The sequence below is a fragment of the Podarcis muralis genome, chromosome 3 (assembly GCF_964188315.1).
Source record: "Podarcis muralis chromosome 3, rPodMur119.hap1.1, whole genome shotgun sequence".
Taxonomy (NCBI): Eukaryota; Metazoa; Chordata; class Lepidosauria; order Squamata; family Lacertidae; genus Podarcis; species Podarcis muralis.
In genome coordinates this window covers 41,939,838-41,954,071 of record NC_135657.1, presented here as the reverse complement: position 1 = coordinate 41,954,071, position 14,234 = coordinate 41,939,838, and the positions used below count along the sequence as shown (strand labels likewise).

Genomic DNA, 14,234 nt, shown 5'->3' with positions numbered 1-14,234 from the left:
TCAGGTCGGTCTTCAGCATCTTCTCTTCTTCAACTGTCATCAGCTGACTTCTTTTCACTTTGCTTTCTCCCAGCATTTCATGCCCTCCTTTCACTTGCCCTGCATTCTGTGACATTATAGGACTAGGCTTTACACTTGACATAAAGGTTATTCCTGTGCATGTCTGTGAATTCCAACTATGTAAAGAGCAAGAGAGGAACACAGAAGAAGAATCTCAAAAATTTTATCACAATAAGGAAGGTCCAGTGCATACATTCCCTTAAGTTAAACCAATTTTTTTGATCCGGAGAAATGATGGAAGCAGCAGTTCAAGAACAAGGCTATATGAAGATAACCTAAAGCAGTCTGAGAACATTAAAGGCTACTGGACAACCAGTGCAAATGTCACTAAAGTAAATTAAAATAAAAACCTTGCTTAATTTTTTATTTCATCTCAACCAACTGTTCTATTTAGATGACTGGCAAACAAATGAACTAACCTGGATCTAGTTATGAAGTTAACATTTTCAGGGAAATGTGGTCTACAATTGAAATAAGCTGTATATAAATGTCAGCAAGAACCAGATGTGCAGTTGAAGCGTTCTGTGAAATTTTCATGGCAACACTTGCTCTGGCCAAGGCATGCTGCTGTAGCTGTTGCAGCTGCAGCAAAAAACTTCAAAGTAAGTTCCAACAGTGTGTGGCCCCATCTCTAGGATATAGCTTCATTTGATCAGGACCTTTAACAGCTGTTCATAGGCCAGTTTATTTTCCAAATCCTCTAACAGCAAAAGGATTTGGCCACCTCTCCATCTCTTCCTCGTGACCTTAAATTTATTAGTGTGTTCTGGATACTCTGTGAGCATTCAGTATAATGGAATTTTCTATGCTATACAATCTCCAATTAGATGCCACAAGTAGAGGAAAATGTGTTGAATAATGGAGTACACTATGATGGAGCAAGCTTTAGAAGAACCTTGTATAATTATTTAATTTGAAACAAATATTGTTGCTTGTAGTGTTTTGTTGCTTTGTTTCAGTTGCCAGACAAACTTACAGACAAACTCAATTTCAGTGGTAGCATTTCTCTAATGTGCAAATTTTAGATGAATGGTGCAATTCACAAACTCCTTATTTCAGTCAAGCAGGAGTGAAGCAGAACAAAGACTGTGTGTCATTGGGGTTACAGATTCATAGTCTTATGAGGCATATGAGTTGGAACGGCAGGATATATGAAATATGGGTGTTTATTCTTCCATTTGTGTGTCTCCCTTGATTTATGTTCAGCTGAATGTGAGCGGCCTCAGCTAAAAAATACTGAGGTAATGTGATGTGAAAATTCTGCTTGTGGCATTTTGATTTATGAAGACTATTTTGCATGTGCAACTCATCACTGGATGTTGTCACCGAATAGAGAACATGCATTTATAAGTTCACTTAGATCCTTAGATTTGAACTTTCATTAGCCCCAGCCACCACGTCCAATGGGCAAGGATAATGGGAGTAGGAGTCTAATAACGTATGGAGGACCATTTCTAAAAGGGGTTTATAGTGCACTGATGGCCTGCTTCAAACCAGAATTTTTATTAGGATCATGTGGATTGATTTATGATGGACTGCTGCATGGATGTTTCTGCATTGTGCAGAATGGATGTTTCTGCATTGTGCAGAATGTTTCACTAACTCACTGATGTTTACTGTGACCCACATGAATCACTGGCCTAATTTCAGGCATTTGTTGAACAGATTTTGAGAGTCAGCTATGCACCTGCAGTTCTTCTTGTCTTTGCTCTGTATTCAGAATACTTGGACTGAAACTTTTTGTATCTTATTTTGTTATCCCATTACAAACTCCAATGTGACATGGTAATTAATGTATAAAAGTACTGATTATGTAGGTAGAGTTACCTACATGACTGATGCTTTTATTATCAAAGTGAGTAGACAACCAAGAATCTGTTTGATGGCAGGAACTTTGCCAAAGCAGTAACATGTAAATTGGGTCAGTGGGTTGCAAGTAACATGTGGATTCAAAGAACATGCATTTCTACAATCTTGAATTGGAAATTGTTCCAGTGAATAAAATTCTACAAGTGGGGGAGACCCTCTGAAATAATGCAGCTGTTTGGAAATGCAAGAGACAAAGTTTAATGTGGATGAAGCCTTCTCCAAACCACAGAGTCCAAAATAATGAGCCAGGAACTGTTAGCAGATTAACCTTGTAGTTAAGCTACAAATGTATTCAAAGTAGATCTAGAAAATATTCTAGAAAATGTTTCTCACCTATAGAAAAGGTCATTGTAATTTTATTGTCATCAGTTTCTTAACCTTTTCTACTGTAGGCGTGGGAAGCAGTGCTCTCAGTGGGGAGAATCCACAGCAGAGATGAGAATGACTAAGTCTCAAAGGCAGTCAAAATGTCATGGATAAGTGAAATGATTGGAAGCCCCTATCATAAGTGATCCAATCATGTTGTAAAATTATTGGAAGCTACTATTCAATTTTTTGAATATACAGCTGGAACTATTCTGTATTTATAGCATGGTATTGAACACTGAAAGTAGCTGTTCTGGCAAAGCACATTTTGTTGTGGCATAACTATTAATCTATTGGAAGTGTTCATAGTTGTTTCACTGTTTTGTCTTATTGTTTCTTTGTAAACTTATGCAACAACAGAATAGGATCAATATTATTTCGGATTGACTCAGTTGTTATCCTATAGATGTCTACTCAGAAATAAGTCCCCTTGAGTTCAGTGGGGTTTGCTTCCAGGTAGGTGTATATAGAATTGCAGCCTTAAGATCGGTTGTAGCATCAGAGAGCCGTATTTAAACAGCAGCAAAGCAAGTCAAACATGTACAGTGTCAGGTATGCCTCTTGATTTAATTTCAGGTTTCAGGATAGCAAAATTTTGGACCAGTAGGGTAGGAATAAAAGCCCTGTTGTAGTTAAAGATGAGAAATAACTGGAATGTTTCTACACTATAACAGCTGTTACACACATTTCACAAACCATAAATAAACTGCATAGCTTGCACTCTAACTTTCCTATGAATGCCTACAAATATTATTAAATCAAAGCTTTAAGTCACTGAAGGTTGGCATTAAATCTGTTGCTCCAGATGAATTTGTACCCAGTGTTGCATTATCATTAATCTTTGTTTTTCAGTTAAGTTGCATTCATTGAAGAAATAGTTCTGTATTGATGCTAGAAGATATTCATGTAAAACTTGTAGCCTCAAAAAGACACTGTCAAGTACTTTTTATATTTTTATATGTCCCATTGTTTGTAAATATCCTCTAAGCTTGAAAATAAATTTTATTTCCCTATCATGCGTCTTTTCCTCACTACTGTATCCTCTGTACTTCCTCTAACTTTGGTACCTGTATCAAAATCCCTGTGTGCAGGCATTGTTACAGAAAGGCAACATGATTGTTATAAGACCTATCTACATACCCCTATTTCCATGATTCGCAATGGGAAGCCTGCATCGTTCTCTTAAAGCATTGACATTTGGGGTTCACTTCCATGAGAGTTCACCAAAGCCAGCAACAAATGCTGAATGTGATGTTGAGTCTTTTGACTTCTTTTGCTGATCTGAAGCTGTAAATCTGGAGTGAGGTAACATGGCAAAAAAGTGGAAACGTCCTCCCATTTTATCCAGGTCCATTAGCATTTCATAACTTCGAAGCAGCTGAGTCTGAATGGCTGCATCATTGACACTTTTCAATAGTACCTAAATGGGAAAATGAATTATTTTAATCCCCTTTAAAACTGCAGAATTGTCCAGTTGTGATACCTGTAACTTGGCTACTTCCCATCCTAGAATTACATCAATCTTCTGCCCTTCCAAATTTGTATATTCTGAATTTTAACTTGTTCATTTGATAAATTTATATCCCACCCTTCAAAATAAATAATACAGGTTCTGTCTCCCATTACAATGAGACTTAAATCAGCTACAGATAATCTAAGTGTATTCAGTTAAGTAAGACTAGTTTTTATAAACTAGCCAGAAAGTGGCCCCTACCTGTAGTCGGATATCAATGCCCATATTTTTCAAAAAATCATGTTGTTTTATGGGACCCAAGGTTGTTACTCTTTCCTGTGCTATTTTTCGCAGGTAACTGAAGTCAACATCTGCTGTGAGGTCCGCTGTTCCTGGAGATATTAAGACATTGTGAAGTTCATGTCCACGGAATCCCTGAAAAATAATAGAAATATGGGGGGGGGGGGGAAATAGTTCACTTAGACCCTGCAGCTTTTTAGGTTGCAGACAAAAATAGAGCACAGAGGAAAAACGACCTCCAATTATAAAAAGGGAATTTTTAAAGTTAAGAATTATGATTTTTGAAGAATTGTATGCTATCTTAAGCTACAAATGGCTCCCTTTCCAAAACCTCACCACTTATTGCTGGCTATAACATTATTGGCAATAGATAAATGCCACAAAATGGTGCACTTCTACTCTACCTTTTATCGCAAAGGTACTTTAGTAACTGCCCCAGAAAGTAAAGAAATTTTAGCTTTGGAAAAAACAGACTGTTCACACAAACTGTCCTGTAGGAACCTGTATAAATCAACCTACCCTGAATGTATCTGTTTTGGTGCCATTGTGGCCATAATCTACAATCAGTGCATTGCCCCCATTCTTTTCAATATTATGGGCCAGCTTCTGGATGATGATACCAGCGTCAGGACACACTTCCACATGATCTCTGGATTCTTTGTCCTAAATGAGAATTCAGGGGTTGAACAAACAGTTATGTAGCAGTATATGTACACATGCCTACAGCTATAAGTCCTGACACTTTCCTGCAGCTTCCCTCAAGAGAATTTTGGGTTGTGAGTTTTATGGGAGGACATGAATCGTCCATCAAACCTGTAATTCTCAGGATTCCCTGCAGGGAAACGATAGCAGGAAATCTGCAAGACGGGGTTTGTCACATGTCTATCTGGATCCTACATTTGTTATGAAATAAAACCCCTTCTCGGAATAAACTAGATGCAACATTTGTTGCATTTTAGTAATGATCTTACTGGTTATTTTGATAAATACCAGGTAAGCTGCTAAACAAGGTTCTATAAAGTTTTCCTTAGGAATCTACAGCTTAATATTCTGCTTGTCCATCTTTTTTCCTAAAACGAAATACAGGTGTATCACCCTTACTGGTCTGGTTTCACATGGCAAGTAGCCTTTCCTTACAATTTTATTGCACATAACAAATGCATACTAAGATGTTCTCAATAAAAACCGCCAGATAAGTATGTTTGAAACAGTGATAACAACTGCAGTAAGTACATTTTGAAAACAGTGAGCAGCTCAAAATATGTAACACAATGGCAGTATTAGCTGGATGGAGAGGATTATATAAGCGAGCTTACATGTATGAAGGCTTTTGCAGCAGGAGTAGCAGATGGCGCAAGGACAAATCGCAGCTTGTCAGGAGTGTCTGGATCAATGTCAATCAACAACTCACGCCACCCCTTTTCTGTTTTCTGTTAATTTAAAAATAAGTTGGATACGGATTTTATTGAACATTGTCAGCTACACTGTTTACCATTTCATGTAAGTTTATTCAAGGATATGCTCTTGACAAAAAAAAAAAGCCAATTAATCATTTATTATACTTTTACCTCTCAGTGAAGTTCTTTAAAAGCAAACATGAACAGATTTTGCTTCACTAATTTGTACCTTCGTGGAGAAGTTCCTGCTGTATTCCTTAGTATTCTGACCAGTAGAAACAAAAAACCCAGTCAACTGTGTTGATCCATTATTACACACACCTGCACATCTGAAAGCAGCTGTGTACTGTTTAATATCCAATTTATTAGAATCAGCATGGCAGTAATCCTGTGCATAGTTTCCTATAAGCTCTTATCAAAACTCAGTGGTACTTGCTTCCGACAGGATAAATTGTAAAACACGCTGGGCGTTAACAAAATATTGTGAGCCAGCTGAAATGCAAGTGTTAGCTTTTAATTAGGAATGCATTTAAGCTGGAAGCAGGAAGCTCATGAAAAAGAGAGGAAGCAATCTCCGGCCTCAGCTTGACTGTTTCCCTCATTCTCTGACTTGTATGCTAAATTTTTAGAAACACCAGGAAAACTGAAAGTGGCCTTACAACCACATTCACCTGCCAGCAAGGAAAGTCCATCAGTAACTTTGCCATTCTAGCAGATGTAATGTCTTCTGTTCTGAAAAAAAAGTCCTGGAGCAGTGCTCCCCTACATTTCTGCTCCAATACACCATAAATACTGGCCAGTAGTAATATTATTTATTAAATTTGTAAATTTGTAAAAAAACAAATATTTATACAAATTTATATGATTTGTATACCAACCTTGTAGACTACATAAACAAGTGTGCAACTAGTAGAATAAGAATAACACAAATCCTGCCATTGCCTATTTAAATCAATAGATGTAGTTAAAAGCAGAATCTTGTATTATTACAAGACTGCTGACATGTCTGTGTACAGTGCAAGTACTTGATGACTATTCCCTATGATCTTGGTTTCCAAAATTAGAATACATGCACTGTATCTAAAGACAGTGGTGCCCCGCAAGACGAACGCCTCGCAAGATGGAAAACCCGCTAGACGAAAGGGTTTTCCGTTTTGGAGGCGCTTCGCAAAACAAATTTCCCTATGGGCTTGCTTCGCAAGATGAAAAAATCTTGCGAGTCCCCGTGGGGTTTTTTTCGCTCCCCCCCTTTTCCTAAGCCGCTAAGCCGCCTATCAGCTGTTCCGCTGATAACCCGCTTAACAGCTGATCGCGAAAAGCCGCTAGACAGCTGTAGCGCTAATCCGCTGAGCTGTCAATGGGCTTGCTTCGCAAGACGAAAAAACCGCTAGACGAAGAGAATCGCGGAACGGATTCTTTTCGTCTTGCGAGGCACCACTGTATAAAACTTTTGCTATATAAAAAATGCTGGGAATTCTGAAATAACCAGGATGAATTTAACTTGATGATTTGACTAATTTTGTATAATATATACACTTCATTGTACAAAATAAGTTGTCATTAAGTTAAATTCATTTCTGTCATTCCATGTACTTATTAAAGCATGTCAGTTCCATGACACAGACACACTTGCTCTCTACCTCCACTGGATTGTAGTTTTGTTCTCTTTCTAAATAGTAAATACTTTTAAAGTCAAGTCATGCAATAAAGAGCTATCATACCTGAAATTTGTGTATAGGAAGAGCGTCAAAAAATTCATGTGCTAAATAAAAACTGAAGCCTAAAGGAAAAACAAAGTGTCAATCAAATTACAACATCTGAAACTAACATTTTCCACTTAAATAGCATCCAAAGTCTTCACTTGGAACTGCTGTATGAGGTATCTGTTGCACTAGATTCAAAACTGAAATTTCAAGCACAATATGAAGAACCATTAGAAAAATTGTTTTACCACCACAAAAATTGAAATCTTCAAAAACAGATTTACTATAAACATTTTGCAATCAAACTATCCAAACTCACATTAAAACATACCAAGGAGAAGCAGATCTACAGTTATATAACTTCTGGACACCCCACCACTGCAAAGCTTTAAAAAGAGAACTAATGACAGTTACACACACACACACACACACACACACACACACACACACAAGCATCAAACCTTACCTTCTGGCACATCATTCAGGTCTTGGTACCAGAAAATTGGCAGCCTGGTCTTAGTAATCCCTTGCATGTAGGTAGTGGGACTCTCTGTTAATTCTGTCTTTCCTTCTGTGAGTACTGATGCTTGAATCTCACTTAATTTTGGACTGATTTCCACCAAATGAACAGAAATATCACATTTACTAAGTACAGAACTCAGCTGATTAAAAACCTGTAAATGAAGAAGTTTAGTTAGAGACAAAGAACAGGTAGTGGTTTTATAAAATTCTTCAAGGCTGTGCTTAAAAGACTTCTACAACAGTTTTATAGTTATTAGGTTGTATCCAATGTTGCCTGTATTTGAGCAGAATGGATTTCCACTCATGCAATGCGGCTTTGCATTCTTCTTTCCCCTCCCACACTCAAAATCTACTCTGGAGAATTGGGGGAAACACCTGAGAAGATTTGGAAGGGGGCACGGGAGGGACTGCTGAGAAGAGTAGAGTCCTGTTACGCAAGCAAAACTCTACTTGTGCAACATTGGATTTCTCTCTTTATTTTTTGAAATGATAGTGGTTTTTCTCAAGCACTTAGGGTTAAGTGGCACGTCAGCTACCTTGGCATCACAATGAAATTCCTGATGTTAAACCAAAAAGGCAGGGATATAAATTTGTTTTGCAGGCCAATAAGGCAGAAGCTGGTAGGTACCAGGGACCAAAGAACAGTTGAAAATCAATGATACACAGGCAGAATTTCTAAAAACCATAACTCTGCTGTGCCTCACAAAGGCTTGTTTAGAGGCCTGATAAACCAAACTTTATGAAGTCATGAAAGAGCGTTGGGATCAAGTATTCTTTGCCTCATTCTTCTTCCTGTCATACACTGGCTTTAGAGTAACAATTCTGATTTGTATTCAGCCACAGTTTGCCATTACATTAGAAATGGGGAACTCTGGTTTAATGTTGGTTGACAAACTAGGAAAACAAGCTAGGTCAAGTTCAGAGGTAACAAAAATATTTGGCTTCATACAGACTAGTATGATGGTGATGATAGTAGTAGTTATGCACTCATATTAATGACGATACATAACTGGGGTAAGGGAAGAGCTCTAGGCCATGACACTTGTTAAAGGTCTCGTAAACCAAGATTTATTTATGAGTCACCAGTTATTCTGCACTAGACAGAAAGGTTTGAAACAAACAAGGGTTTCCTAAAGCTTGCTATCTAGTGCAGAATAGCAGGTGAAACAAAGAATTTTAAGAATCTCAACCTGAAATATACAAAAAAGGCAGGTTTCAAACGCACCAGACTATGGAGGAAAAGGTTGTATTTACTTACCCGCAAAATATCATTAGTAAGACTACCTCTTCCTGGGCCCAATTCCACCAGTTGGATTTTTTTTGGCTTGCCAGCAGCCATCCATTCACTAACAAACCAAACACCTATTAACTAGAGAAAATAAATAGATGTCATCTTTTTTCATCCTATAGAACACTTTAGTTGAAAACTGAGTGGCACATAAGCATTTCATCTCAGGGAAAAAGGGAAATTTAAGTTTAGAATCATAGTAAGTTTTGCACTTACTATGCAATTTTTCAGTTTTGCACACAGTAAAATTGCTTAAACACTGTTGAAATACATATGTTTACTGTATGCTGGATGGCAGTTGATGTTTTCCTGAATCTTCAGGTTCAGTGCTTAGAAGAACTCTTCCTGGGAGCACAGCCTGGGAGTCATTTTGGACTCGCAGCTGTCCATGGAGGAACAGGTCAATTCTGTGTCCAGGGCAGCTGTTTACCAGCTCCATCTGGTACACAGACTGAGACCCTATCTGCCTGCAGACTGTCTCGCCAGAGTGGTGCATGCTCTATTTATCTCCCGCTTGGACTACTGCAATGCGCTCTACGTGGGGCTACCTTTGAAGGTGACCTGGAAACTACAACTAATCCAGAATGCAGCAGCTAGACTGGTGACTGGTAGCAGCTGCTGAGACCACATAACACCGGTCTTGAAAGACCTACATTGGCTCCCAGTACGTTTCCGAGCACAATTCAAAGTGTTGGTGCTGACCTTTAAAGCCCTAAATGGCCTCAGTCCAGTATACCTGAAGGAGCATCTTCACCCCCATTGTTCTGCCCGGACACTGAGGTCCAGCGCCGAGGGCCTTCTGGCGGTTCCCTCACTGCAAGAAGTGAAGTTATAGGGAACCAGGCCTTCTCGGTAGTGGTGCCCGCCCTGTGGAACACCCTCCCACCAGATGTCAAAGAAAAAAACAACTACCAGACTTTTCGGAGACATCTGAAGGCAGCCTTGTTTAGGGAAGCTTATAGTATCTGAAAACTATTGTATTTTAACATTTTGTTGGAAGCCGCCCAGAGTGGCTGGGAAAACCCACCCAGATGGGTGGGGAATGAATGAATGAATGAATGAATAATAATTTTCAGAATCAGACAAATCAAGACTGGGCAGGTGGCTTGGATTCTTGTATATCAAAAGAATTAACTAACAGTGCAGTCTATATGTGTTAACTCAGAATCAACCCCTTCAATGGGGCTTACTCCTGGGTATAGAATTGCTGCCTAAATTCCTAATGAAAGATACTTACTTGGGAGTATCTCTTTCTTAACTTAGTGGGATTTATTACATCACTAACAATGACATCAGATTCCTTAAGCAGAAATTGTCTCCCTTGTTATTTACCATGAATTGGTTTATACTGGAAAGAACCCAGCTTAACTTTAAGATCTTAGGGAAACTTTCAAATGTATTCATTTATTATTTGTCTGTTGCTTTTCTGCATAGCTGTGTCCACAGTGCCTCACAACACAAGAATAGCAATACAATAGCAGGAATACACATCAATACATCATTATAACAGTAAATTGCCAATTCATTAAAAAATCTAATATAGCACTCCAAACACATAACAGTTCATTTCAAGAACAGCAAAATCTTAAATTTGTTGCAAGTTAGACAGCATCAGTCACAAAAACTAACATAATCTTAATTGTTAAAACGCATAAGCCGGAGAGTAAGGTGTGATAACACTTTCCACTTTTCTCAGATATTAGTAAATCATATAACCAGCAGCATGTTTCTCAAAGTATGAAGTGCAGGAAATAGTTGTCATCATTTTTGCAACAGCTTCATTTAAAATGATACACACAGAAGTAGTAGGCTTAATACTGAGAAAATGCACTTTTTTGTAAATTGAACAAACATTTGGAAATCGCTTTCTGATACTTCAGAGACAGAATGGTGACACTGCTCCGCATGGAAGAAGACTAGTATGCAAACCTTGACAGGATAATGGCTTAAATAGCAACACCATAAAACATAACCATATCTCATCATGATAAAATGTACTTAAAAAAATGTACCTCCCCAAAGATCTGACTTATTTCAGGTGAAGTAACAAAATCTCCTTTTTCACCTAGCATGTCATGATGCATATAGTATCCCTATAGAAGAAAAAAGAACCAATCAGTTCCCAACTCTTGATTATGTTCACTTGCTAGTTAGCTACAACACTGAAATTGTTTAATGAAAGAAACTAACAGCCCTCTTAAAATATAAAACTGTCCTCATACTTAAACATCCTTAATCTCAGCTAGGAAACTATATGGGAGGAGGGCTGAGGAGGTAGAAGATACAGAGAGCCTTGATGCAGGCTAGCTGAAGGACAGGGGGTTGAGAAGCCATGGCCTAAGGTAAGGATGGGTGGGAGAGGCATACAGCTGATAAGAGAAAGAGCCAGGGATGAAAGAAAGCAAGAGTGAGGGAAAAACTCACTGAGGACCAGAGACTAGGAGAGGCCACTGATGTAGGCAGAAGGGAATGAATGAGCCACAGAACAATCCTTATCCCCAGATTTGCTGGCTAGAGGGTGTTAGGATGGAGTGGGTGTGCCTCTTCTCTAGTAGATGAAGTGCATGCCTGATGCAGAGGCCCCCATTAGGATCGCTCCATAGCCGTTGATCTATTGCAGGCCTCAAAATGTGGCATTCTAAGGGCAGGGCAGAGGCACTGCCATCTGATATCAAAGCCATCCTGATTCTCCAGTAAGCTCCAGCTCACTATCTTAAGGGGCAATTTTTGGACAACAGCCGTACTTGGAGAAAATGTGATGGGTGTTTCCTACCATGACAATTTGTATAAAAGTTGTGTTTATATGTCTAAAAAGTTAGGCATAAACAAATGAGATCATTTGAATGAGAATGTAAAACAAATCTGCCCACCCACAAAGAAACTATACTAGTTATTGTAGTAACGATGTACAACCAAAAGCTTAGTATGCAGTGTAGGTCTCATCTTCTCTCCAGCCTTACTACCACCTTGTCTCCTAGGCCTGCAGTTCCTCACCCTTCAACACCTCCTTGCAGTGCAGTCCTAAGTGGGGTGTGTGGAAGATGCAAAGTGGTAGACTAACCACCACTTCCAAAACCCTGCTGGGCTGCCAAAGTGGGAAGTGTGTGGGGTCAACTTACTGTTCTGCCCCCTGCATGTATTTTTATTGTTATAATTATTATTTAATTCCCTCTCATTGGTTTGAATTGGGGTCAGGGTCAGGGCTGGCATTTCTTCATCTCTACCTCCCCTTACTCTTTGTGCAGCATCATTGGTACAAGTTTCATCTGAATAATAAGACAAATATAAACTGGAGCTTCAAATCCCAAAGTTAAATTTGAATGATGCACATTTAGTACTGTTCATACCTTCACAGGATTAGTCAAAACTTCCCGCATATATTCAGCAACTGTAATGGGACCAGTTGACTTTATTTTCATCATTAGATGCTTCAGCATTGGTGTCACTGGACTGTTTTCCTCTGCTTTACTTTCTGAACTAAAGCACTGGCATTTCAATGTAGTGGAACGACCTATGTAAAAACATAAGATTAGTCATCCACAAGTGATCCACTGAATAAATAGTCTCTCTAGAAGTGGCTAATATGAGCTGTGTTTGAGGAAGCATACAAAGCAACTAAATGATGATTAGAGGGAACTTTTTTATATAAATGGTGTAGGTGTGGGGCCATCAGCTTGTTAAAGATCCCTGGAAAACATGGGGGACTGAACATTGCTTTATAAGAAAGTAGTATTTCAATTCTAAATGCATTACTTGACCCAAAAAATTATCAGTCAAGATGCAGGAAGTTCCAGCTGCAATTGCTGGCATCAGCAGGTAGGCTAGGGAAAGACTTCTGCCTGAAGCCCTGGAGAGCTGCTTGTCAGTGTAGACCAGGCATGTCCAAAGTCTGTTTCGGGGGCCTAATCCGGCGTGCTGGTCAGTTTAATCCGGGCCCTGTCAACAACTTTGGTTGGCCCTCTGGTTGGCCCTCACGGCTCTTCACTTCATCAAATTTGGCCCTCTTTGTCTGACTCAGACAAAGGGGTGACTCAGCCACTTAATGCAACTTCCCGTGTTTCAAAGGCATGTGAATAAATGACCTGGGGGAAACATATTAGGCAAGATCCAACCAAAACGAAGTACTTTTAAGTTCCACTGAAATCAGATTGCTCATATTTACTGATTCCTGCCTGTTCTTTTCCATCCTTGCTATTACCACTAATTGACTTTTTTCTGGTGGCGGACAGAGCCACCCCATTGCACTTACTCCCTTTCCCCTTTCTTGTAAAATGGGGGGGGGGGGGGGAGGTGATATAGAAGCAGTTGCTCCGAGCAAATATTTGGGGGTTGATGTACATTCCTCTGATCATTACCACTGCTTTCTACTTGCAATTGGGAGCTGAGGTGTTAAACTGGGCGGCTGCTTACATGCAAAGCTGGATAGTTTCTGCTCCAACACGACCCCCAGGGTCTTTTCAAGCTCTACAATTCTGTGATTCTAGGGCTCAATACAGGAAGCTGCCTGGTTTTTTGGGGGGCATCTTTGTGGAGGGAGGCGGGTCTGTGGGGACTGGAAACGGCTGCGAACGCTCTTAGGTTGCAAGCCCCGCGCACTTACTCGGGAGTAAGTCCCACTGAAGTCAACAGGACTTGCTTCAGAGTAAACGCAAGTGAGGTTAAAACAAAAAAAAAATCCTTCCAGTAGCACCTTAAAGACCAACTAAATTAGTTCTTGGTATGAGCTTTCGTGTGCATGCACACTTCTTCAGATACACTGAAACAGAAGTTGCCAGATCCTTCTATATAGTGAGAAGGTGGGGAGGGGTATTATATTTCTCACTATATAGAAGGATCTGGCAACTTCTGTTTCAGTGTATCTGAAGAAGTGTGCATGCACACGAAAGCTCATACCAAGAACTAACTTAGTTGGTCTTTAAGGTGCTACTGGAAGGAATTTTTTTTGTTTTGACTATGGCAGACCAACACGGCTACCTATCTGCAAGTGAGGTTGTGCTGTTAAGGTACGCTCCACGCATCGTTCTCGTTACCATGGAGACGGAGGAAACGGTCGCTTCGCGCGACAAGGCGCATCCCCCGGAGTAAGGCTCTCCCCGGCTGCACGAGCGCCATGCTCGCGCCGTCCCTTCCTTCACCTCACTGACCCTCTTGTCCTGGCAGCCAAATAAAATAATTATTTTGCGAAGCGCCAAAGGAGTTCACCTTAGGGCCCGTGCCTGTACTAAGATGCTTATTATTACAATATAGATAGACAAGCAGTGCGTCCCTCTTTCTGC

General features: G+C 39.7%; 2 protein-coding genes across 5 annotated transcripts in view; one reads left to right on the top strand and one right to left on the bottom strand.

Moving 5' to 3' along the window:
- Positions 1-643, top strand: part of PRKD3 (protein kinase D3) — a 50,622-nt gene extending 49,979 nt beyond the window's left edge. The window contains exon 20 of the mRNA XM_077925714.1: positions 5-643. Within this exon, the coding sequence (XP_077781840.1) occupies positions 5-47 (43 nt within the window). The 3' untranslated portion in view covers positions 48-643. The remainder of the gene's footprint in view (positions 1-4) is intronic.
- A 2,200-nt stretch (positions 644-2,843) lies between these two features.
- NDUFAF7 (NADH:ubiquinone oxidoreductase complex assembly factor 7) lies at positions 2,844-14,118 on the bottom strand. 4 transcript variants are annotated; one of them, XM_028724193.2, is made up of 10 exons: positions 13,989-14,118; positions 12,306-12,469; positions 10,971-11,051; positions 8,929-9,039; positions 7,615-7,822; positions 7,167-7,225; positions 5,365-5,478; positions 4,568-4,711; positions 4,010-4,183; positions 2,844-3,715 (listed from the first exon to the last, which is right to left on the bottom strand). In XM_028724193.2, exons 1-10 carry the CDS (start codon positions 14,068-14,070, stop codon positions 3,500-3,502), a joined length of 1,353 nt encoding a protein of 450 aa, XP_028580026.2. In that variant the 5' UTR covers positions 14,071-14,118; the 3' UTR covers positions 2,844-3,499. The 4 variants fall into 4 exon arrangements, with proteins under 4 accessions (XP_028580026.2, XP_028580027.2, XP_028580028.2 ...); XM_028724194.2 differs by lacking the exon at positions 13,989-14,118 and adding an exon at positions 13,369-13,612; XM_028724195.2 differs by lacking the exon at positions 13,989-14,118 and adding an exon at positions 13,559-13,603.
- Positions 14,119-14,234: the final 116 nt, after the last annotated feature.

Excerpts from the sequence above, each read along its gene's own strand:
- NDUFAF7 (XM_028724193.2), bottom strand. The coding sequence starts at position 14,070 with ATGGCGCTCGTGCAGCCGGGGAGAGCCTTACTCCGGGGGATGCGCCTT. Across the intron at positions 9,040-10,970 it reads TAAGTCAGATCTTTGGGGAG|TTAATAGGTGTTTGGTTTGT; the intron begins GTACATTTTTTT and ends TATTTTCTCTAG. Across the intron at positions 5,479-7,166 it reads TTCCTATACACAAATTTCAG|AAAACAGAAAAGGGGTGGCG; the intron begins GTATGATAGCTC and ends TTAAATTAACAG.